This window comes from Bombus terrestris, chromosome 10, assembly GCF_910591885.1.
Source record: "Bombus terrestris chromosome 10, iyBomTerr1.2, whole genome shotgun sequence".
Lineage (NCBI taxonomy): Eukaryota > Metazoa > Arthropoda > Insecta > Hymenoptera > Apidae > Bombus > Bombus terrestris.
Genome location: NC_063278.1, coordinates 15,163,559 through 15,188,959, shown reverse-complemented (window position 1 = coordinate 15,188,959; position 25,401 = coordinate 15,163,559). Strand labels below are relative to the sequence as shown.

Genomic DNA, 25,401 nt, shown 5'->3' with positions numbered 1-25,401 from the left:
TGTGAATTTATAGTGAAAATTTCAAAACTATATTTTGTAAATTTATGTTAGTTATATTCATGTTGAGAATTGTATCGAAATTGGTCGATGCAAAAACAAGTTAAATTTATTACAGTAATAAGCTGAAAATTCCGAGAAAGTGCTATTTTTACCATTTTTAACCGTTCGTAGCTTATACCAGTATTAACCGATTTCGATAAAATTTTCAGCATGTATATGACTGATATAAATGTTCAAAATGTGTTGTTTAAATTTTTATTACAACATTTGTATAAGGAGACCTTTACTATCTTCATTGCCATTCCTACCAATTTCAATTTCCTCAACATTTCTTTTACACATCATCTAGTGAACTAATTTCTGTAACCTCTCCAAAAATTTCAAGTAGCTTGGTCCTATTTTTAAAAAGTTATTCGGTTTTAGAATGTAGGAATATTTTTGTGACGGACTATACATATATAGATACATGGTATGCTCTCTCTCTATATATGTACATATATATATATATATATACATATATTCTGTAATCGATATACATATAATACAACATTACAAATGTTTAAAATATTTTCGAGGCACACAAAATTGTTAAAACTTAAATATTTAATATTATATCAACTATAGAAAATCTATAAAATTGTCACACGTAAGTTATTTCTTATTAGCAAAATTCATAATCAAATGAAAATACTTATAGATTCATAGATGAAATAACGATAACAGTAGATATAAATATCTACTTTCTCTCCAAATTTTAGAGTTTTATATAACTTTTTACGTAAATTTTGTCTTTTTGTTATTTTTCAGAATTAAAAGGTGATTGCGCAAAAGCACAAGCATGTCTGCGCAGAAGGCAATGTTCGTGAACAAACAATTCAACTCTCCTATCAATTTGTATTCACCTCAAGCAATACAGGAAACTTTAGATAGGCAAACTCAAGTTCTAGCTAATGGTGCAGTTGGGTAAGTCGATTTTTCTATATTCAAGGTTGATAAGTTTAACAATACAAATTGTGCCACCACTTATCATTTGCGTCGAAATCCGATATGCAGTGTAACTTTTGAAAATATCTTCTGTTCTCTGTTACGTTACGTTACACATGCCAAAAAGTAATTTACGTGGTTTTGGTTATATAACTATTAATAGAGAGAAAAAGCAATCCAATTTCAATTTCAGTATGTATAATCTATAGTATACATTTCTCAGAAACAACTATACAACCATACACTTCAATAGTATATTTTCCCACACACTACATAATACACTTATAAAGTAGTACACAATTTATTTAATTATCTTACTTATAATATATAATTCGTTTTAACTAAATATTATGTAATACGAAAATGTGATACTTTCGTTTTCATGGCACATTTTACATATTTTCCGGGTTATTTTACGAGTAATTATTTTATTCGTTTTAAATTCGTTTATTTTATTCGTTGTAAATTCTCCAAATGCTAAAAAATAATTGTACTGCTGATTCACAATGCTATAAGCATGCAGTAATGGAAAGAAACGCGTTGAACAATATCGACAAAAATAATTCTTCCCTCACCGAATAACTTAGATCGCTGAAATAGAAAATCACACGTTACCTCGATAAAAATCTATAATTAGTTCATCCTTTCTTTAATCTTTACAACTTTTCATAATATGTGCAGAATATGTCGTTACCATTTTTATTTAATTTCTTCTTCTTCGGCACATTATTTCCGTCGAAATTTTTGTTTCGTTTTATGCAATCTGTAGAATTTCTAGAATTCTAAAAGTTTGTTCAAGTTTAAAATGGCCCCTTAGTTTAAACTAGCAAACTAATTTAACAAAGTAATTATAACAAATGAATAATGAACAATATATAAAAACTGATTAATCGAAACGTCAATCTGTATTACGTAAAAAGCCAGCCAACAATTTGTACATTACATTTAACTAGCCGATTCTAATTAAAATTGGCAATTTCGTGGCACACAACAGAATCCGGAAGTGTCTCTAAAGATGAATAGTTAAACACGTTGAGAAGATGAGAAGACAGAGGATTCATTGGCACCGCGACCACCTTGCGTCGATCAAGATAGGCTGCACCTGGTCCACGTGTGTCGTTTGACGGATTCATATCGATCCTCCCGTCAACGTGTGGCTGCTGACCGGTTGCAAGTCGATGAATCAGCCTTCTCGCCGTCATTGGCGAGTCGACCGTTATTTTCAGAAGACCGAATCACACGAGTTAGAAATAAACCCCTCTCGAATCCTATAGCCGTTGCGCAAAGTTCGCGAACGCTGTCGTACTTGACTTAGTTTCGCGTTTGGTGGCCTCGGTGTGCATGGTACACCACCGGTTTTCTCGCGCGACTTACGACTTGTCTTCTGTATCGTCAACCCTTCCCTTGTGATCAACATGCTCGCCCAAAGCAGGTGATACTAGCTGCGTTTATTCTTTGTCATATAATTGTATCGAAACAAATAGGAGGGATAAGTTTGGTTCGGTTTGAAGGAATTGGTCGAATTAACTGTGAGAAAGAATTACAGATATCGTAAGGTTAATCTCGATTCTTTTCTTCGATTGTATCGTGTGTTTGTTTCTTTTAATCTTTAATACGTAAATGTGTCTTTTCGCTATATAACTATCGCTACACTTCGTGTGTTTTACTTTGCACTACGTAATTGTATTGAATGTAGCGAAACGGGTGATTGTTCGTTAAAAATTTTATAACAATCTTAATTTAGAACGTTTGGAGACGTTATAGGAATTTTTTAGAATTTGCTTAAAGGCTTTACCCACTAAAAAACGCGCCGAACGTGAAAGTCCTAATTTATACTTTAAGGGCACTACGTTATAAGTACGTTCGCTTAGGAAGAGTTAAGTATCTTTAGGAAGAAGATTAGAATATAAAGAAAAGATTCAAGGCTTGCAAAAAGCGCAAATAAGAGAAGGTATGACAATAATGTATGTTCAGTGTCGAGGATATTATATTTTATCGTACAGCCGTTAGTCAAGGTTTCAGGTGAAAATTTAAACATAATTTAACTCTCACCCATCTCTCTTGTCAATTCGACACACTTTTCTGGTAGAAGATTATACTATTCCGTCATTTACAGAACAATCTCTCGGTAGCTTTGACCTACGAATGAAATCTGATACCTCTGAAGGAGAATTAGTGTAAGTGCGTGTGAACGACGAAAAGAAAAAATTAATTATTTATCTTTTCTTTTGATTCACATTCTGTCAATCTGATACACGAAGGATACATTAAGTTGCGAAAATGGGGGACAAATGAAGATTAAAAAATAAAATAAAGGTTATCAATAGAGATTGTATTAGATTCTTTACACTTTTGTCTGTATGATGAAATTTATATACATATTCTTATTAATTTAATAACAATATCCTTCTTAGATAACGTTATATAGGATAGTTTAAAATAAATATACTTTTACTAAATATCGAATCCACAAATTGTGATAGTAAATAATAAAGATGAACTTACTAATTTGAGCATACAATGTCCCACTTATTCAGATATAAATAGCTATATTTTATGGCAGTACCATTTGTACTTCGCTTGTTAAAGTTATTTTTACTATGTAATATAAATAGAAAGTTTGCCTGATATTTATTGGTGAATAATTTAAATAATAAATATGAACTTTAATGAATTTTTCAGGATCGATTTCAATCAACTCGCCAAACCAGCGAATTTACAAAACAGTGCGGTCTTACGAATGCTTGAAGAGGAAGAAGCAAGGCAACGAGGTGGTCAACCTAGTAAGTAAATAAAGATTATCCGAGTTCTTTCCGAGAAGTCGTTTCTTGTTACTAAATCAGCGTCTTTTCAATGTGACGTTATCTCTAGAATAAGACAGATAATATATACGTGTATGTATATTGTACATAGTCTGGTAAATGACCTCACGTGATCATGTAAAATGTAAATGATCTCGTATAGAACGTCCTCTATTACGTCTAACTCTAGAAAAACGTCTGTTATTTGCCATTTTTTAATACATTGAACTTTCTCGAGACGAAGTTAGAGTAGGTTATAAAGTAACTTATACAGGGTGTCTCCGAAATCATGGTGCAAGCAGTCGGGTGATGATTCCACTTTCAAAAATAAATTGGAAAAGAAGAATAATATTTGTTCGTTTAAAGCTTCGTTTTTGAGAAAAATAAGTTTGAAGATACGTCAGGCGTCCATGTACCAATTGTAACTTTCGAGGTCATTACTGTCATCTTATTTTCACAATATCCGTATTAAAAATGATTTTATAAATAAGGATAAGGATATTACTCTTTAAAAATCGTTTTATTAACGTAACAAGTGTTCAAAATGTCAACCGCTCCATGCATAGCCCTGTCTGACTATGTTATCATCGATACGAGCAGAAAGAAAAGTCGGATAACTCGAAACTTAGAATTACCACACGGGGCAGCTGACGGATCTCCAAACTAATTTCTCTCGAAAACGAAGGCTCATTATATTCGCCTCAATTCTTCTTTTTCGACTTATTTTTGTATACAGAATCACCATCCCACTTCTTGTACTATGATTTCGGAGACATTCTGTATATTAAATTTATTTTACAAATGATTTCAAATTGTTAAAAATATCGTTTATAGTTATCGCTTATAGTTACAATTATAAGCATAGTATATTAGAAACTCAGTTCCCCAAATGTTTTTCAATAAAATGCAAATAGTCATTAATCACTTTGTAAATTCGTCGATTAGTTTCTCAGAATTTGCACATCACTGTAACGAACAATTTTATGTTCGACATAAAATAGAAGTGTTATTCTCCTCGTTTCAAGTATCTGGCTAAATGTCAAACTACACATGCAAATAGATATTTCTTTAACCGGGTGGGTTCGAAATATAAACTTGAATATTTTGTCAACTGATACCATAATAATTAACAATCATACAATTGTATGTGCTTTCTCAATGTATCAGTCTATACGTTTACATACATACATACATGTAATGTAATTTAATATAATTCATTTCTAAGAAACGACTTCAAACCAATGTACATAGAAAAAATAACATATGCATTGTATAAAGGGAATTAATCGAAAGATTTCAGCCACCGAAGCACCAAGTCGCGCATTAACCCAAACGAAGAAGACTAACAAGAAGCGAATCTTATGCTGCAACTGCTAATCATGAACCAGGGAGACTAACATCACTTTCAGCCAGTTTAACGTATCTACGGAGAGGTGAACACTAACAATGTCACTTGCACGACAAAACTTTGATCGGTCCTTTCTTAATCCTTAACTGCTATTAACAGATTCTCAAGTATTCTAGAAACCTATAAACATCTTATTATGAATATTGTCATAAGTATATTTTCAAGTAATACATGACATTAGATGGTGGACTGGAAATCACAATGATGTACTTATGTAATTTAAAATTCTGAGAATTTGAATTTAATCACACGTATTTCAATTCTTAAAAGTGTTACCCTTTCAGTTTCATAGTCGACTAAGTTATAATTTTACTTTCTGCTATGGCATATTTTCATGTTTTGGAAATATGAATGTTGAATAATGAGATTGTGAGTTTCTTATAATATAATAAATTAGAATATTATTTTATACAAAAAAATTGTGAATTGGCTTATACTACTATTTTTCTCAAATAATTAAATGTCTTAATAATCCCCAATTATATAATACACACACAGATGTATATATTGTAGTTTAAAGTGTAATTTTATAATTTTAATTCCTTATTGATATATGTTGTTACAATTTCAGTAAAGAGTTAATACATTTCCATTTTATCATAGCAGTTAAGTGTTAAGTTCTGCTTGTTATCCTTGCTTGGTGATCTTTGGCCTCTTTGCTTTTGTTGTTTCATTGATTAAAAACAGTCTGTTTCATGAGCAGTGATAGTAAGTATGATTACAAATATTGGTCTTCTTCTTTTCCTCCGATGCCCTTGTCACCTGCTTTTTTCACAAGCCGCAGATAATCATCTTGTTGCTTGAAATTTGCCGATTTGGTAGCTTTTTGATAATTAGACAATCGTGTCATTATTACTTACCTACAATTCGGCTATTTTCTACAGTTTCTATTGCTTGTAATTATAATTGTTCATTCTTTCTTTGTAGGATTATAGAAACATGCATTATATTATACTTGTTTTGAGAAAAATAAGTACATCGACCATCGAAAACAATTTATGTAGAAAATTATTATATCTAGACATTGTTGCAAAAATGTATTTGATAAGGCTATAATTATTTTCACCTGTGAAAAAAGTCAGAGTTCCTTTGCTACTGATAATCCTGGCTGTCATTTAAATCGTTGTATAAAATGTTAAAATCCTCAAAGCTAACTTGGGCAACTATCTCTATCTATGTCTATCTTGTATCTAATTAAAATAAGTTAATAAAAAAGCAAGAGTCATTTGTTGAACAGTGATCCTTCTGGAATTCGTAACATCTTCTCATTCGCGTTAATATCAATCCCCCACTTACTGGCCAGTTACCAAGAATCCTCTATAAAATCGGTGACTAAAACGATCTACAATAATGAAAGGTACAGGTGACTTGGAGGTAGCGTCAGTTGTTGGCGAGTATCCGTTTTGGCAAAGTCGTATCCTTCTTCTTCTTCTATTACTTCTTCTTCCCTGTAGCTGAGTGAACTTTTTTGTAGAAAGACGTGTGAAACAACGGTACGTTTTACGGAGAATATTTCAAATTGCCAGCTGCCAGTGAAAGTTTGACGTGTGTATACCCGACGTGTGTGTATGATTTGTAATACTGTTTCGTATGTGTCATGCAATTTTCATGATTTTATTGTGCCAGGAATTTACCGTGTTGTAAACTGTGACTTGTGGAGTGTCTATTGAATACGAGGAAATTACGTTTTATGATATAGCATTTTATAATATATTACATGCATATATGTAATTATACTCCAGATTATTTTTTTTTTTTAGAAAAAGAATTGGCGTTTGTTATTAACAAAAGCGTGTTTTGTGAAACTGTATTAAAACTGTGTATACAACGGTATTCGTTTCATAAAATTACGTGGAAAGTCGAAGATTCTGCGAACTAATGGAATATAGGCAATGTTGCTTCAAGTGTGATTAAATAAACAGATATCTTATATATTTGAAATGCGATAGCGAACACCTGTCAAGACCAGTAACGAGATAAATTTTTGACTGACATAAGTTTAGGAGTATATAGTTGATTTTCTTTCATAAAATCTCAGTGAAGATTGTGTCACTATCGAAATAATACATCCAAACAATTAATCAATAGGAATTATTTCACGAGAAATATTTAACGATTTTGCAAGCAATCTACCAATACAGTAATACTGACAAAATAATTTCAAAATAGAAACTTGAATGTGTTTTTTTCGTGCCGAGCACCTGTTGAAGTCTTAAATTATTTAGATTTATATCGAAGTAAATTAGTAAGAAATTCGTTTCTATTTCTACAAAATTATTTTTGTATCCATGGTCTCGCGTTGATATCCAATATTCAAGGCTCCAAAACCAAAGAACCTAAAAATACAGCAAGGCTGGGCCGAAATTGTGAAAATTCTTCAGCAATAATCGCGTAAATATAAACTTGGCCAGTACCACGTTACGGTATAGCAACGTGAATAATAATCCGCTTTATTGACGTAATAACGACTCTTTTCCACGCTTCTTTTTTATTAAACACGGGGAATGAAATTTGATCCAGCGTTCCCAGCCAAATGCGTCGATACACTTGTTAAGTATGAGATACGATGACAAGTAATGACGATGATTTGTACAAAACTTGGGCAAATTTATACAAGCTTGTACATTTTATTTGCTTCAAATATCTAAATTTCTGGAGAATAATGAAATTTTAGAATAATAGGGTAGTGAAATGAAATTATAAATATCTACATTTCTGATGAATATTGAGAAGTAGAATGAAATTTTTGAAGATGTTAACACCTATTTTATAAATACATGAACATTTGCATACGTCATGGCTTAAAATTAGTTAACACACAACATGATGCATCAGTGCACATGCCTTCTCGGTCAAATCACCTTGTATAAATTACAAATAAGCTTTTGTCAACTTCCCAATAGCTTTTCCTGAAGATGTAAATATGATGCATTTATATGTCGGTTACTTAAAATTATACAATGCCTTCTACAATACATATTTCAATTTCGAATCAGGCATTTCGTCATTACTATCCGAACTCAAATAAATAATTAATTTAAACTTATTTACACAAATCTAATTATTGTACAAATATAATACATACTGATCTTACTGATTGTATAGCGTAAATTTCGGTATTTATATACGTACATATTCATTTATAAACTATATATATAAAATATATATATATATATATTTGGTAAATGAGCATAACAAATTCCAATCTCGAGAAATAGTTAACAGATTATAGTGAATATATATAGTGATTATAAACAACAATAAACAATATAATAATTTTGATAAACGTTCCTTTAAGTTCAAAATCGAAAATTGATTTTCCTGTAGCGTTTAGTATTTGTCAATTTGCTGAATAGAAATTTGACAGTGAACTTTCATAAACTTTTCACTTGCTCCTTTTCTTTTTAGAACATTCTTTAGATTAGTAAAGATACTTTCCATGTTAAATACAAATAAGTTACACATATCGTAAACTAAATGTAAATACACTGTTTTCTTGTTACAAGTATTCCACAGTGTACAACTGTGTAATTAATATAAACAAATCGCCACATGTACATGTATTTTTTATAAATTAATATAAATAGGTAAAGATAACAGATACATTTTTCAACTCGTATCATAATAAAAGTTATTTAAATTATTTGCAGGACTTAAGCGCGTAGCTTGGCCTCCACCTCCGGAAGATCAGGATTTGGATTTCGTGGAACAAGGACCCGTACAAGCGAAGGTAAATTTCACCATTTGTAAGAACCTTGTCGAAACTTTACGTATGCTTAATAATGACACTGAATAGAGCAACTAGCGTTAGATACCAGCGACTAGTGTGTTTCTATAGAATAAATTAGTGATACTACCGAACCATAGTTCTAGAACTTTGCACATACTCTACGATCTACAACTTTAGAACACGATTCTGTAACTGCAATGACACTTAGATATTTATCGTAACGAAAAACGATAGACTCCTGCACCTTTGCCCGAATTACATGTGATTTTTGTCTCATTTTTTTACCCGCATCGTCGTTGCTTGCCCGTGCATCTGTTATGCGTGCATCAAAGGTTCCTCATTTTATGTTTCTCCTCTCTTTTTCTTAACGAATGTGAACTGTTTCTTCCGTGCTTGCTGTTACACAGTAAACCTCCGCCCAGATTAGTCAAGTTACCTAAACTCAAACAGCTTGTAGTGGCTAGGAAAACTATTGCCACATGTCTATTGCATCTATATGTATATGCATTAATAAATAAATAAATAAATAAATAAAATATATAATATTTTATAATTCTAATATTTAATTATAGTACCATCTGTGAGAATGAAATATAGGATTTGAAAAAAGATGTCAATACATTTTGTAGCCACTGTAAATTTGAGTAAATTGAAATCTCTTCATCAGCGTGAAACTCTCGTTCGCTTAACGTAAAGTGCACTTACTATGGTTAAAGAAACATTATTCAAAATACCTAATTTCAAGTCATTTGAAACATTTTACTCGTGTGAATTACTTCTATTATTTTATTTTCACTTGGAATATATACAATACTTTCATGTTTCAAATGGTTCAAAAGTTAATTGTTAAGTAACATCTACTTCTTTTCAACTTTACACTCGATCACACTTTAGTTAAACGTATGATTTAGAATGGCCCAACTATGTACTTATACTATTCACGATAGTATACGATATCTCTCTGTTATGTTTACAATTATAATTGATAATTGACATTATAACTACATACCTTCTTTTTATTTTCCACCAAGTATTTGAAATTACTTTTGAAATTAGATTGTTTCAACTCAAATGCCTTGAATTCAAGTAACTTGACTATTCTGGACGAGGCTTAAAGGTGAGATTTCCTATAAATGTTAAACATTTTCGTGTGAATTTTGGACACAGCAAACCAATCACATGATTACAATACACTTAGATGGCACAAGGAAGATTTTCCTGTAACGTAAGAACATATGATTCGTTATCCAATCGTTTTGTAAAATATAACTTCCGAATCTACAGTTTAAATACGCCAAAGTTACTATAACACTTATATCTTTATTGCAGACATTAAACAGCCATATGATAAAAATAAGCGATAAAAAACACGATAACCAACTTTTTTTAGTGGATTATAATATTTCAATTACAGAACAAAAGACCGATACAAGATCGATTTTAGTACCATTTTAGAACCAATGCAAAAGCGGCAAATAGATAAAAGCAATACAAATACCGATACAAGAAACAGAAATTTCGTTTCCTTGTCTCATGACAGGTCTTTAGCCAGTTGGTTAGAATATATCCCAAGTTTGTTACTGCGTGCTGTCGCAAGAGTTAGGAGACTGAAGAGAACGAAGCCATACGAGATACTGGAATGAAAAATAAGGAAATGGAGTGGAAACATTATTGAGTGTTATCCGTACGCACCCTATATCCACATTATCAAATTTGCTGGTTGACTCGGCAAAGCCAGTTGCAAACGTAATATAGATATTTAAAAAAGAATCTTACGACAGTTATTCAAGTTAAAAAAAGACTACGTATTGTTTTAACACTTGGCAGTGAAATACATTATGGAAATGAAAATATGTTAAATCTCCGATAAAAATTTTACAACTTTATTGTTTTATCTTATAATTGTATCTTACAATTACAAGATTTGATTACATTGAGGATTACCAACATATTTGATCTTCTGTATTACTTGAGTTACTATAACGATACTTTTAATGTTTTAAATACTTTAGAATTCTACAGTAGCAGCATTAATACGTAGTTGGAAATATCGAATTACAAAAATGAAATCGAATTAAAAAAATTCATAATATCGAAATCCATATCGTCGCTGTTCTTAAAGCTTTTTCTCTAAATCGATGATATACATTATTTTATAAATTAACAAATAATTTATTTTATAAATCTATAAGTTAAAATTTATAATCTAAGTTATACCTTACTTTGGAAAGAATTGGATAAAGAATTATATTCAGTGTTTTACAAAGTAGGAAATTTTGTGAGAGAAGTTTATATAGGAAATCTCAATGTAGTCAGTTTATTTGCGACTTCGTGCACGTGTCCCGACGACTGTGATACACGTTACGTCTGTAAATCATATACATAGTATTAATACAAAATGTGAATATGCATTTGGCGACGCGGTTGACTACACCATCATGGATATCGAGGCGGATATCCCGAGACTATTTCTCCAAAGAAACGTGCCTCAGTAACGTGCTCGAAACAATTCGAAAGGATGATTAGAGCCGGGCGAGCAAAATTCACCGTTCGATGCCTAGATTGGCGATACCTACAAAAGCCTCTGTTTTCCCTTTTATTTTCCCTCCGAAAGACTCGTGGAATCGGTGATCTCGCCTCGTACCAGAGCAGTCCCTCGTCAGGTTCATCACCCCAGCCGCCTTCGACGATCGCTCGTTCGTCGACTCGAAGTGCCGTTCCATCGTCTCCGTCGCCCGTTAGCCCTGGTGGAACACTACGACAACCGTCACACTTTCAACTTCAGTCAGCGCCAAAGGGTTGGCGACCGGTAACACCACCGGCTACTTCTCCCATCTCGCAACAACCGATACAACCGAATTGGTACAATCAGCAACAACAACAAGATCATCGTGCTCAGGTAAGTGGTCAAAGCATAGGTGTCGGCTTCCGTTACATTGTGCAAGCAGTGCGTTAGAATTATTCGAAGAGCGAATAATTATATTTTGTCATAGGAATTATTGAAGAAATTATTGTTGGAAAGCGAAAGGGCAAGTCGAAAGTGACGAGTTCAGTTAGTAATTAGTTTCGTTTTCAGAAATAAAGACTACTGGATTTAGTAAGAGCAAATGATAAAAATCTGCAAATATTCTATTTCTTCTCGTATAATATTTTAACTGTATAGAATTGTAATATGCATTTTTGATTGATACGATCTATATTCCACTTGTTTTGTACTATCTAGGTATATTTAAGCTACATCCGATTACACATTTTGTAGCATTTTTACTACTATTTTTTGCGAGCATATTTTGCCTGATTTCGCCTGCTTTAAAATGGGCAATTGTTTATTTTCCATTGATACGTTATCATAATATTCAACGTTTTCAACAATAAATATAGGTGATAATATAGATAGAAGGATTGTAAATTGTGGAAATAATTGTATTTGTGAAAAATGCTTTTTCCTCCATAAATGATTAGATATTATTTTAAATTCAAAATTAAAACTAGTTGAGCAATCACAGAAATGAGAGGTGGTATACTTTTTAAAGAAAATTAGAAATAGAAGAATAAAATTCAAAATATTCTTAATTTCTCTCATCAACTTAATTACGTATAAATCTATAAAATTTTATTTAAAGTCGACACCTATGTACAGTTGAAAAGTTCAACAGGTGGACTGCTTCGCAGAAGACGTGTACGATAACAAGGAACTTACTGTAATTTCTGAGTGTTTTATGTGTACCTTCCTCCACTGTTCTGGAAACAAGCGTGTAGTCAACGGCTGTTATAATACGAGATGTGTCTCCTTTGGATACTCGATACGTTCGAAAAATCTATTGCATCGCGATTATAGAATTTATAAGATTAATCTGATCATGTTGTTAATTACAGCAGCATCCTCAAGATTATAGTTCACCACGACTGGCACAAACTCACGCCCCTGCCGTTTTTGAAGCACCACCGTCCACAATCACACTTCGCCCGGAGCCTCCAATCTCACAGGTAATACTTTTAATTCAAATATTTCCAATTAACTCTTTGTACATTCGTATATATGTACATTTTGTACGTTTAAACTGGCATTACAAATAGAAAATTATATTAATCGAGACTCCTCGGCGATCAATTGTCGTGTATAGGACTGGATTATATGTATACATACGATATTTTGCCGAACTTAGAACAAGACAGCGCGAGTGAAAGAGAAAGAGGTGCGAAAATCGACTTGATGAAAAGAAACACATGTTAGACAATGGTGGTTAGGTTAGACAATGTTGATGCAACAACGGAATTTTTTCATTTTCAATCTTTATTGAATAAAACTTTTACCAATGTGATCGAGAGGTTTTTCTGATTAAAACAAGATGAAATGATTTGGAGCATATTTATCTATTTAGTTACATTAACTTATTACTTCCGTCCATTAAATATACTTGTAAATGTGACTAAAACTATACCATGTTTGATCTCATTTTAATCAGAAAAATCTCACAAATACATTAACAAATATTTCATTTTGAAAAAATCAAAAATAAAAAAGTTTCGTCGTTGTCTCGTGGACGACTGAATTCGGATCAGATTACACTACTCAGCCGTCGAGCTTTACAGTGTACCAACGGTAACCTTAAATTTAAAGGAGATCTTAAATTAAAGGAGATCTTCCCCCAGTAGTAGAAATATTGTAATAATATCGATAATAATGGATGTGTACAGTAGTGGATGAAAGTTTAAGACGTCATCTTTTTATGAATTATGGCGCTATACTATAAATAATGAATAACCAATAGTCCGCAATTGTCCGCTATTAAATTCTATTCTAAAATAACACCATTTCCAAGTGTATTGTTCATACGTATACTGCCCAGTGTTTATGTGCCTGAGCAGAAGCAATTCCCAGTTTCCGATTTTTACGACCGAGTATTGGATTCGTCCGAAACTTCTCCGAGGCCAGAATCATGAAGATATCCCCGAACGGTTCTTACAAAAATATTCAGATCATTTGTAGAGTAGACTTCTTTTTAAAAATCAGTAGCAGTTCGAAAATAATCCTTTAATCCGGATAAGCGGTGGATGCAGTGGTTTATCTTTGCTGTAGTTTTTTGGTTCATCGTAATAACATCCATTTTTTACTAATTTTATAACTACCATGCCTGCTTATGATCTGTCTCAAATGTTCCAATAATATTTGCTATATTTCTACAAATATCTTTTTCTTCTTGCGTAGTAATGTAACCATTTTTCTATCTTCTGAGCGTAGATTGCTTTACCCACGGTTTTCATTTAAATTTAGAAATTGTTATTTTAAATTTAGTATGTCAAGTTAAATAGACTTATTATCGTTCGATTAATTCGAAGCACCGCTGTGTTTGAATTAATTAATTAAAGTTCACAGTAAATACCACATGGAATCGTTTCATATTCATCCTCTGAAGTACATATTGTTCATGTTTTGAAAGTCTGGTCGTCGTTCGTAGCTAGAATGTGAGTGTATATGTAATAGCAAGGACAACTTCGAACTATTGATTATGTAGCGTCTATAATATAGTGCGATAATCTATCAGAAAAGTAGTCACCTTAAAATTTGTCTCCCATGTATTTTGTTACCATGTATGATATATTTATACGCGTGGGTATTTAAAACTTAGATATATGTATGTGAAATAGAGATTTTTCATTTCGAATAACGAAAGTAAATAAAATAAAATAAAGAAAGAAACGAAAGAAAGAGAAAAAAAGAACAAAATAAAATTTGATATTCCATCCACACGCGTTCCTTATATTAGATACATCCTAGTTATAACGCTATAATTTCCGGAACTAGTATGAAATAATACAGAACGCCTGGCATGAGTTCAATCCTGAAATATGTGCTACTCTCACGATTTTCGAGGAATCGTTTATAAAGTTTACAATCGTCGGTTCCTCCGTTATAATTCACTTGCGAAAAAATAGTTCTAATAAATCTGACAAATGTTTCAAATATTTCGAATCTTGTATGTACAACAGACATGAATTATGTGCGCAAATTTTTCTATCTCTTTCATTCGCAATTTTGAAAAATTATTTAGGTCGTAAATACGTTATTTAATTGTACGTAAAATTCTCAAGATAGAGTTCATTTCTGCACGTTGCGCTGATGTAATCCTGCAAATTATCTTAGAAAAATTATCAAAATTGCTTTTTGATAAAAGAATTTACATTTGTTTCAAAGACATCAATCTGTAAATGCTTTACCTCTTCCAACACTCAATAATTTTTAGATTATGGGAGAAATCTTTTTTAATTCATCCAGAGATTCACCTTATCTTAAATAAACGACTTATACGGTTCCAAAAACAAGATACATTAACTTCGAAAAATGAAACGATCGGAAGCATTAACGGAATGATCCTTGGCCAGTTTGAATCGCTTTCATGGATATACATGTCTGTAATAATAGTGAGCAATTTGGTCAATATCTCTGATTTTTTGAAGCTTTGATATGCTAAGACGGGCTATCTAAATAAGCAAAATATCACAAGAAAAGTGTTATAAACAATTGTACGTATGTACTTTTAATTTCACTCTCGAATTAAATCTAAGCCTAACCTCAATCTAGAAGATTTTTATTGCGCAATTTGCTCGCTAGAGTTAAATCTAACCCTAATCTAAAAAATTTCTCAACAAGCAAAACTGGGTTGTATTAACAGTAGTATTAATCCAGTACTTTACTGTTTCACCTTACTGACATCCAATTGAATTTATTCTTTGAAGTGATTAAGTAGTGAAATGCTGATTGGCCCTCGCAGGGCGACTGCCACTAATCCAATCCAACTTGAAAGCTAAGGCCGAGCGGGAGAACACTTTTCATTGATAAGTTTACCGATTTAGCCCTAGTAGGCGAATCGCAAAATAACGAAATTATCTGAGGTTTTTGCTAGATCGAAGTTAGGCTTAGGTTTACTTCTAAAGTAAAATTAAAAGTACTTATAATTATTTGTGACATTTTCTTGTGATGTTCCACTCATTTAAATAGCCTTTTCTAATATATTAAAGGTTGAAAAAGTTGGAGATACTGACCAAATTGGTCACTATTACCTGTCTGTTGACATGGTTGTAAATGAGTAAGATGTGATTAACTTCCCAGTATAATTCCTTAATGCCATAAACCTACCAGGTTTACCTTCACGTGCATTTACTTTAAAAATAGGTACACCGATAATGTTATTACGAGACATTAATCCTCCAAAATTATGTGATGATACCCATTTACAAGTTAATATTTTAAAAGATTATGTCATTGAGGCAACTATTTACTTTGAATTGCACTTTTATTATTGATTGGTGTGGCGCAGGCGAAAAAGTCGTTATTCCTAGAATACCTATAATCCCCTCAGATTTATCGTTACGATTTAAACGTCCCAACTTTCTATCGGAGTTTGCTTTGCAATGAGGGACTTAACTACAATCGCAAAGTTAAACTCTGAAAGTAGCTGACATTGATCTGCGGAATCCGTACTTGCATAGTCAATTATACGTAACATATTCACACGTGAATTCTAGCTACAGTCTTTACCTATTAGCGCCTAATGATAAAACTGAAAACATTGTTTATGAGAAGGCCCTCATCTAAAAGAAGATTTTCACATTCTTTGGTAGAGATATGTCCACAAGAGGTAACGCAAACACAGTTCTCACGCATAAACATTTTAAATGTGTTTATTTACTATACTTTAGATACATTAAAAGTTAAAAGCATTATTATCGACTATATTAAATGCTGTCCTCAGCTTAAAAAACATATCATGCAAATCATGTAATCCACGTATGTAGCCTCGTATATAACGTAGATTAGAAATTATAGCATTAATGGTCTAAGCTGTATCCTGATATTTATAAATAACAAAATATTATTTTAGGCACCAGCGCCAGTTTACCAAGCACAACCTGCCGCGACAAAGGCTCCAGTAAGCGGAAACATGAGGGGAGACTTGAAGTGGCCGCCTGCATCGGTGAGAGCTCAAACGGAAGCCGAAAACAGAGCTAGGATGGAATTAGCGAAAGGTCCTGCTGTTAGACCTCGCAGAGTGCACAAGGACTATAGCGGATTTTTCGCTCAACACGCTTTGAACAGTACCTATCCTGGTTATCGAGCTCCGCCAGGCACTCAATACTTCACCCCTTCTTATCATAATTAGCAAATTTATCCAAGAGATATTTACTTTTCTCGTAATGTCAACCTGAGCTCGATTTTTCACGACATTTGTAAAAACCGCAATTTTGAGATCAAATATTTGAAAACCTGAAATACTACAAATTTTGAAATTATAAACGGAAAGCACGTTAACGTATATATTTCGGTTCAAATTTCTTTATACATATATATATATAATATGTATATAGGACTTAGGACTGTACACGCATGATAAAATGCGTGTTGCGCTCTTCCAGTTCTTAGTCCAAATTAGTACTTTCACGAGATACACAAGTTATTTTTACCAGGTTCTTGAAACGCTTCCTGTTCGCATTTTGAATTTTAACATAAATATTTTTGTATATATTGAGACTGATGCAACACTTGTTTTTTCTCGCTGCGACTCTCATTTGCGCGTAAAAATTAAAATAATAGTTTAGCTTTAAAAACATATCCTTTTTACATAATAAATATAAATAAATATCGACATACAAGTGAAAGTTAATGTTTTTGACGGAACAACGTATATCTCGTGAAAGAATCACAATTAATTCAAATATGTGTTCCGATGAAATATTGCTACCATAATGAAAAATGTCGATTAATGCAGACTAACGAATATCTACGTTCGAATAAACATCGAATAAAATACGACAAATTTTTATGAATAAATCATTAATATCGAATATCTAAAAAGTTAAAAAAAATTGACCACGTGTCTATTGACTAAATAACGAAACTTTTTAATAATGTAATATATTGATGTGTATAAATAAAAGATATTTACAGATTTAACTATTAAACTTTTGTCTTTTTAAAAACATTTATTTCACGATACAATTTGAATATAACGCAATAGCTTTCTTTATGAATAATCATACAAAATATGTTTATTTATTAACATTATGTATAAATTGTCTCATATGATTTATAGAATAATTTCCAATTCTAGAATGAATCACATTTCTATTTATTATCTTGTTATTAAAAAAAAAGCAAATAAATTACTTAAATAAATGTCAATGATCATTGGTACCTATCCAAGTACCGATTTATTTTTTGTCAACTAATTAACGTATTAAAATAACTTAATCGTATAATATGTAATAGTTCTTCAAAAATTAATACATTAACAATCATTATCTTTGATTTATTTATTAATAATTTTCCCTGAGTTTTCTCTCTTTTGGGATCCAAATGTAATGTAGTAATTTAAAAAGTACAAGTTTTGTTCTTTTAAATAAATCATTAATGAAATTATAAAATTAAAGTTTAAAGTTATAAATAATAATCTATCAGAATAACGTGCATAATACAATTTTTGCATTCTCCCTCTGAATTACTGTATGTTGTACTGATGATTTGAATTTTATATGTACAATTCTTTCAATATTCGACTAGACAACATAGATAAATAAATTGTAGAAAAATAGAACAACAATGATGTAAATATCTTATTCGATACTCAAATATATAGCCTCTAAAAAATACAGAATAATGTAGCTTTCACTTTTTAATGTAATTGAATACTTAGATTTATAGCCGATAGAATATTATGCACGTATCGCATGATTAAAGTAAGTAAATTTACACTAAAGAAAAGCCATGGGTTTGCTGAATTGCTTGTAATAGTTTATATCGTAACCTTTCTCGGGTTTGATATCGTGGTAGATCAAGTAAATTGAAACATGTATGAGCAACGGGTAGTAAACGTTCATCATTCATTGGTTGTATCGTAATCTAAAATAAAAAGATATTAAAATATTGTAAAATAGAAAAATATAGATTGCACTAAAGGCTATAATACTATCAAAATAAATTTTAACCGACTTACCCTAATCGCTCTCATGCCTTGTATAGGTATTCTATCACTTCCTGTTAAAAATAACAAAAACTTTTTCTTTTCCTCTAATGTAAGTTCGCGAAACACTTGCCAAAATAGCACAATCGTAGGGTCATCTTTTGTATATCCTTCTTTATAACTTGCATTCCTTTCTAATTCCTCCCAATCGTAATCTTCATTTCCTACTACAACGGCCATAAGTTCGTAACTGTGAAATAATTCCAACACACGACCGCCACAAACTTTATGAAAACCTTTATAAAAAGCATTAAAATGAGGTTCCACAGATGTGTTTAATGTATAATCTACATATAAGTCAACAAATTGTTTCCTGTAAAAATAATTATGTCAAAATACAAAGTTTAAAATAAAAATGCCAAAAAGCGATTTTAAAAGATATGTGCATACTTATTTTTCAATGTAACAGGAACTTTACTACCATTTGGTGTAAGTTCATATATCTTTTTTTCTCCAAACACTTCCCTGACCACTTCGAAGTGTAAACCAAAGACTTCTTCAAAATCTGCTTCTTCGTAATCAAGTATATTTTGCATACTCCTAAACGATTATTGAACATTGTATACTATTTTGCATTGTATAATAATATATCTGTTCAAAAAATATATATAATGCGCAATTTACTTGGCAAAAACTGGTGACATATCTTTGATATCATTTAAGGCAACTGGTTCATGTAACAATTTCTTATATAGAGCTAATGGAAATGGTAAATCAATAATTATAAAATTATAAATAACTAGTCCACAAAGGATTCCAATTAAAAAATACATGTTTTCATCCTCAAATGAATCTTCACTGAACCAAATAACTCTAGTTTCTTCATATTGTTTGAACATGCCATATTTGGGATCTAGAATTTCTCTTAGTAATAACATAAAAAACTCCTTTCTAACTCCACCTGCATCTTCTGCTTCCTCGCCATGAAATTTTACCTTTATAAAATAATGCATTTCAATTATCTATCTATACATAAATCTAAATATATATAAATTTGTATTATACATATAATACAAAAATGACTGATCTACTCATCAACACCCAGCCCAAACAACTGTACCTAAAAACGTGAAATTTATACAATATACTGTTTTTATAACGAAGACATGGGATATGAAAGTATTTTTGAAAATATCAATATTGAAGGGGTAAAAATGAGAAAAAACTTTTTTTTACGTGATAACCGTATTTCTATGTCCACTAGAGTTCGAAAAATGAAATTCCGCATATTAATTTCTCATTAAAAATAAAGAGACAGTGTTTGAGCGATTTTTGAAATGCAACTCTTAAATATAATACGAGTGTTTAAACAAAAGGGTAATAAACATAAATTCAAATGCTGTGCGGTCAAACCTGTGGGCGGACAGCTAGTCTCTTATAAATAAAATATTTAAAGTATAATTATAATACTCACTCGAAGAGGCTTTTTTAAGTCACTAGAGTTATATTGTGCCAATTCTCGTAAAGTATCAGCAACTATATTTTCCCGTGAAACGTTTAATATTACAAACTGATTATGATGTCGTGGGTCTACAGAAAATGGATCAAGAAATATTTGATTCATTACAGCTCGGGTTGCTGCCTCATTCATTGCTGATTGCATCTAACATAACATATATATACAAACATAATATAATATAACACAATATAATATAATATAATATAATATGATATAATATAATACAATATAATATAATATAATATAATATAATATAATATAATATAATATAATATAATATAATATAATATGACAAATATACTATAGAAAATATATAAACGTACTTATATGTATATAATACAAGTTCATACAATATGTATATAATACAAGTATATAATACAATGCTTTACCTGAATAGCTTGGTCCGTTTCAAGCAATATGATTTTAGCATTTGCGTCAAGAAGGAATGGATAATGACAAAACACCTTCCGATGCTGAAAAAGATTTAATTAAAAATGTAAATGTTTAATTTACATTTTTAATAGCTTTTAAAAAGTTTAATAAATCAAACAGCCATTATATTACATAACGTACTGAAAAAGATTCTCTTTCTGAAATCCATTTTATGTAATCGGCCCTTATGTCTATAAGCTCTACTAATTCTGGCAAATGAAATGTAGAATAAGGTACTTTATTGCCTTCAGAATCTTCATTGTTCAATTTATGTAGCAAGCCTAAAGAATCTAATATATCTTGCAACGTTGCATCCCATAATATACCCTATATAAAAATATTCAAAATATATAAAATTTTAAACATATTATATATTTCTTTAAATGATAAAATAAGTATTCATGAGTATTACCTTATTTGGATTAGATTGTTTTACATAATGCAGAACAACTGACTTATGAACTCTAACTAATCTCTCAAAATAATGAGACGGTGCTTCAAGCCACCAATTTTTAACAATTTCAAGAACTTCTGGACGTGATTCTAAAATAGCTTTGCAGAATGGCTTATGTAATAAATTACAATTAAGTGGATTTACGAAACCATGATACAGAGGTAATATTAAATAGATTCTTAAAAATTCTGGAGAAATTATCTTAGATGGTAAGTTAACAAAGGAAGGAATCAAACTTTCTGATATACAAGTAAATATCTAAAAAAAAAATAATATATTTATTGTAATTTTATGTATGATAATATCTAAAATTCGTAAAATTTACTTTTTTTACATACTACTTCTTGAATTGTGCTATTATCCAATTCTCTAATAATTCCGAATAATTTAGTTGCTTGATCAAGATCCACTCCATGATGCTTACTTGAACATCCATAACGAGCATCGTTTTTAAATAAGAATGATCCATTTACACAGGATAGACTTTTAAATACCGTTTCTAAATATCTATAAGTATATTAATTCACAAAATTGTATGAATGTCATTATTAATTGTTTATAAAAGAAGCAAGATGTGATGAATTGTCAATTGTAAAAAGAATGAATTTTAACTTTTTTAGATTTCTTTTAGATAGCTAGTAAAAAATTCGTTATATTATTTGCTTCTATAACAGCCTTAGGTACTAACTTTTCTACTCACGTCATAAGTTCATGATCAACAGATGAATTTGGTGGAACTCGTTGACATGTCATTAATTGTTCTTCAGTTATTGTAAGAATTTGAGAGGAGCTTTCCAATGTTCTACAGTCATCTGGTTTTATATTATCCTGAAAACAATTAAACACATGATATTTATATTTATATAATAACATAAATACTATTATTAAATTGTATGAGTACATAATAAGAATAGTAATTAAAGAATATCTACATTTTGTGTAACTACTGTAGCAAAACAATGATCTCCACCAGTGAAAATATGTTTAACAACATAGCCAACTGTACAAGAACTGAATTGCTTATCGAAGTCCATCATCGAAGAGCCATTTGGTGCAACCCATGGACCACGTACTACTTGTGGAGTTGTTGTGCTTCGAGTAGAATTGTTACCTAACTGGCCTGCACCACCCAAGCCCCATGCATAAACTCTACCTTGTGATGGTACCAATGCCAAGGTATGTCTTTTACCACATGAGATCTCAAAATAAAATATTTAATATAGCATAAACACACGTTAATAAACAAATGATGCACCAATCTATATTTTGTGTAATATACCTGTGTAACTGTACTACCCATAAGTTCCATAACTTGACGAGGTAAAATTTCATTATTATTACTCCCATGTCCTAATTGACCATACATTCCTGCACCACATGTAAATACTCCACCATCCTAATATAAGTTTTACATAACATTATTGATAAAGCCATTTAATGTACAAATAAAAATACTTACAACTGTCAAAAATACAGAAAATTCTTCTCCGCAAGCTGCATAACATACTTTTGCATTTCGTAATGTTTGCAATTGATATGGTAAATTTCTATTTTGTGTATCATTTAGCCCTAACTGCCCAAATGTATTTTTCCCCCATCCAAATATAGCTCCTACAGAAAAATTTAGTTATTTCTTTAGTTATGAAAATAATTTATTCTGTAACTCTTATTATAATACCTGATTTTGATATAGCTATGCTATGATATCCTCCACAGGCAATAAAAGCAATAGGAACACCAGCTAAAGTATTGATAAGTTTAGGTTTCATTTCACATCTAATATCAACACCTAAACCAAGTTGCCCTTCACTATTAGAACCCCAGCTGTATAATTCTCCATTATTTGTTAATGCAAGAGCATGTTTCATACCACAAGCTATTTGTACTATAATACTTGTACCTAGAGTCTTTACCATACGTGGTGAACATTCCATAAAATTTTTAGAATTTAAACCTATAATAAAGATAAAATGTAAATTCTTAAAAGAATAGTAATTGGAAACGTTGAAATATAATGTTTATAATAATAAATATCATTACCTAGTTGACCTTCTGAATTAGATCCCCAACTAAACAATTGACCCCATTCGTTTACTGCTATGGTATGATATGCTCCACAAGCTGCTTTTTTAAATACAAATGCATCTAATCCAAGTATTAATTCTAAATATAAAATTGGATATTTAATCTCATATAAATCTAATTTACTAATTTATGTTATCTACTAACATACTTACGTAATCTTTTCCTTCCTTGTTCATGACCAAGTTGTCCATAGTCATTATTTCCACATGAATATATTTTGCCATCATGAGTAATAACCACTGTATAATTTTCACCACAAGCAACTACAGAAAGAAATTTTTTAAAGGTATAAACAATTAAATGAAAATCTATATACATAAATACATGTATGCATGAACATGTGATTATAAATGAGCTTACTTTGCTGAATTTCTGAAGCTTTTTTAAAATCAACTTCACATGGAACTAAAATAATTTCATCCTCTATACCACCTAAACCTAATTCTCCATGTCTAGTATTACCCCAACAAAACATATCTTCTTTTTTAAGTAGAGATTTTTGCACTTCTATAACAGGCTCACAGGCCAAACGTCGTTTTTTATTCCAATTTGCCTGCACAAATAATAACATAAAATAGTAACATAATATAGTAATCTTGTATTTATCTGAAGTCTGTATATATTTCTTTATAATATGAATAATTAGACAGTTAATTATTTACATATGTCCTTTTTAAAATTCAAAATATATCACAACCAAATATAACATTATAGTAGAATCATTCAATTGTTAATGTGCTTTTATTGAACTAATTTCTTAATACTACAGTTGTTAAGAACACCATGATAATATATTAGAAATTATATATATGAAATACAAGCAATAAGTAAATTGAAACTAAATAAATCTACAATTATGATTTAATCAAATGATACCTAATATTTAAAAAATGAAATTATTTACAATATATGCTATGGTTTGGTTTATTTTATTTAGTTATATATTATTAGCTTAAGGGTTAGTTACGAAGGGAATGATTGAAACTTAACTTGATAGATTTCAAATAAATAATATACATGCCTATATATATGTACATACTTTTATAATATTATACATTAAAGTAGTAAAAATAATAATTAATATTTATAATAATTTTTTAATGAAAACATGTATCAATAACTAACCATATTTTTCTATTTCTCTCATACTGAAAGCATCAGAAGTGTGGATGGGACATGCTATTTATGAAAAACTTGTGGTATGGCCTAAAAATAACATTCTTTATAATTCTCTTATATTTAAGACTTTGAAATACAATTTATTAATAAAAGAATTGTTTTGATATAAAAAAAAGTCATACACTGACTAGTTATATCGTTATTTAAATTTATAATTTAGAATACAGAGCATGAAAAAATTGAATAATATGTAAAATTAACTTCAAGCAAATATTTCAGCCTACTATTGCTAAACAAATTAAAAATAATTTAATTTACATTAAGGATGACTATGCAGATATTATTACACTGAACACAATGTCATGTAACGAATTTTTATTATACCTGTTTGCCCTGTCATAAGTAGAATTTTATCAAGTTAGGTTAAGAGAAACGGAAGAAATTTGGTAGTTTAGTATGTGATAATATTTAACGAGTCAAGAAGTAACAAATTAAGAATGAAGGAATGTACAAGAAACTGAAACGCAGCAAATTTCACTTATATGTCGATAAGAATTTATTTTTATAATAAAATACATATTTGTATCGTAATTTTACCGTTACTTACATTTCTCCTAAATAGAGTGTATTTGCGTACTTAAATATAGGTATTAGAAAAAAGACAAAATCTTCTGTATGTACATATATTACAATCACGATTACAATTTACTTATAGTGTAGAAAACCTTTCCTTGCTATGAACTTTCGTTACTACAAGATCACAATCTCGATAATAACAAGATTAAACATACAGATCCAAAACAAAACTTGAGATCTATAAAATAATAACGAAACTTATATAAAAGTATCTGCCTGATATACAATTCTGATATACAACAAGTTCTGATATTTGTTATACAATTCTTCAGCA

General features: G+C 30.6%; 2 protein-coding genes across 20 annotated transcripts in view; one reads left to right on the top strand and one right to left on the bottom strand.

Annotated features, from left to right (window-relative positions):
* The window catches only part of LOC100649678 (PDZ and LIM domain protein Zasp), a 25,773-nt gene extending 7,897 nt beyond the window's left edge, over positions 1–17,876 (top strand). For 11 of the 19 annotated variants that reach the window (XM_048409430.1, XM_048409436.1, XM_048409435.1 and 8 more), the window contains 6 exons: positions 808–963; positions 3,667–3,767; positions 8,844–8,923; positions 11,538–11,822; positions 12,800–12,910; positions 16,807–17,876. In XM_048409430.1, coding sequence (XP_048265387.1) covers positions 839–963; positions 3,667–3,767; positions 8,844–8,923; positions 11,538–11,822; positions 12,800–12,910; positions 16,807–17,085 — 981 coding nt within the window. In that variant the 5' untranslated portion in view covers positions 808–838 and the 3' untranslated portion in view covers positions 17,086–17,876. Of the gene's footprint in view, positions 1–807; positions 964–2,262; positions 2,541–3,114; positions 3,162–3,666; positions 3,768–6,528; positions 6,584–8,843; positions 8,924–11,537; positions 11,823–12,799; positions 12,911–16,806 lie in introns of those variants that run through there. The other 8 variants (XM_048409442.1, XM_012319858.3, XM_048409439.1 and 5 more) reach the window with 7 other exon arrangements.
* LOC100642356 (probable E3 ubiquitin-protein ligase HERC4) lies at positions 17,872–25,401 on the bottom strand. Its single transcript, XM_012319843.3, has 19 exons — positions 25,099–25,401; positions 24,498–24,578; positions 23,733–23,925; positions 23,525–23,635; positions 23,328–23,450; positions 22,966–23,241; positions 22,747–22,898; positions 22,567–22,683; positions 22,220–22,486; positions 21,988–22,115; positions 21,626–21,794; positions 21,246–21,545; positions 20,975–21,160; positions 20,791–20,874; positions 20,357–20,545; positions 19,567–19,877; positions 19,333–19,482; positions 18,916–19,255; positions 17,872–18,821 (listed from the first exon to the last, which is right to left on the bottom strand). The coding sequence occupies exons 2-19, from the start codon at positions 24,498–24,500 to the stop codon at positions 18,669–18,671; spliced, it is 3,252 nt and encodes a 1,083-aa protein (XP_012175233.1). The 5' UTR covers positions 24,501–24,578; positions 25,099–25,401; the 3' UTR covers positions 17,872–18,668.

Excerpts from the sequence above, each read along its gene's own strand:
- LOC100642356 (XM_012319843.3), bottom strand. Across the intron at positions 21,161-21,245 it reads AACAATCTAATCCAAATAAG|GGTATATTATGGGATGCAAC; the intron begins GTAATACTCATG and ends ATTTTTATATAG. Across the intron at positions 19,483-19,566 it reads ATGTCACCAGTTTTTGCCAA|GAGTATGCAAAATATACTTG; the intron begins GTAAATTGCGCA and ends ATAATCGTTTAG.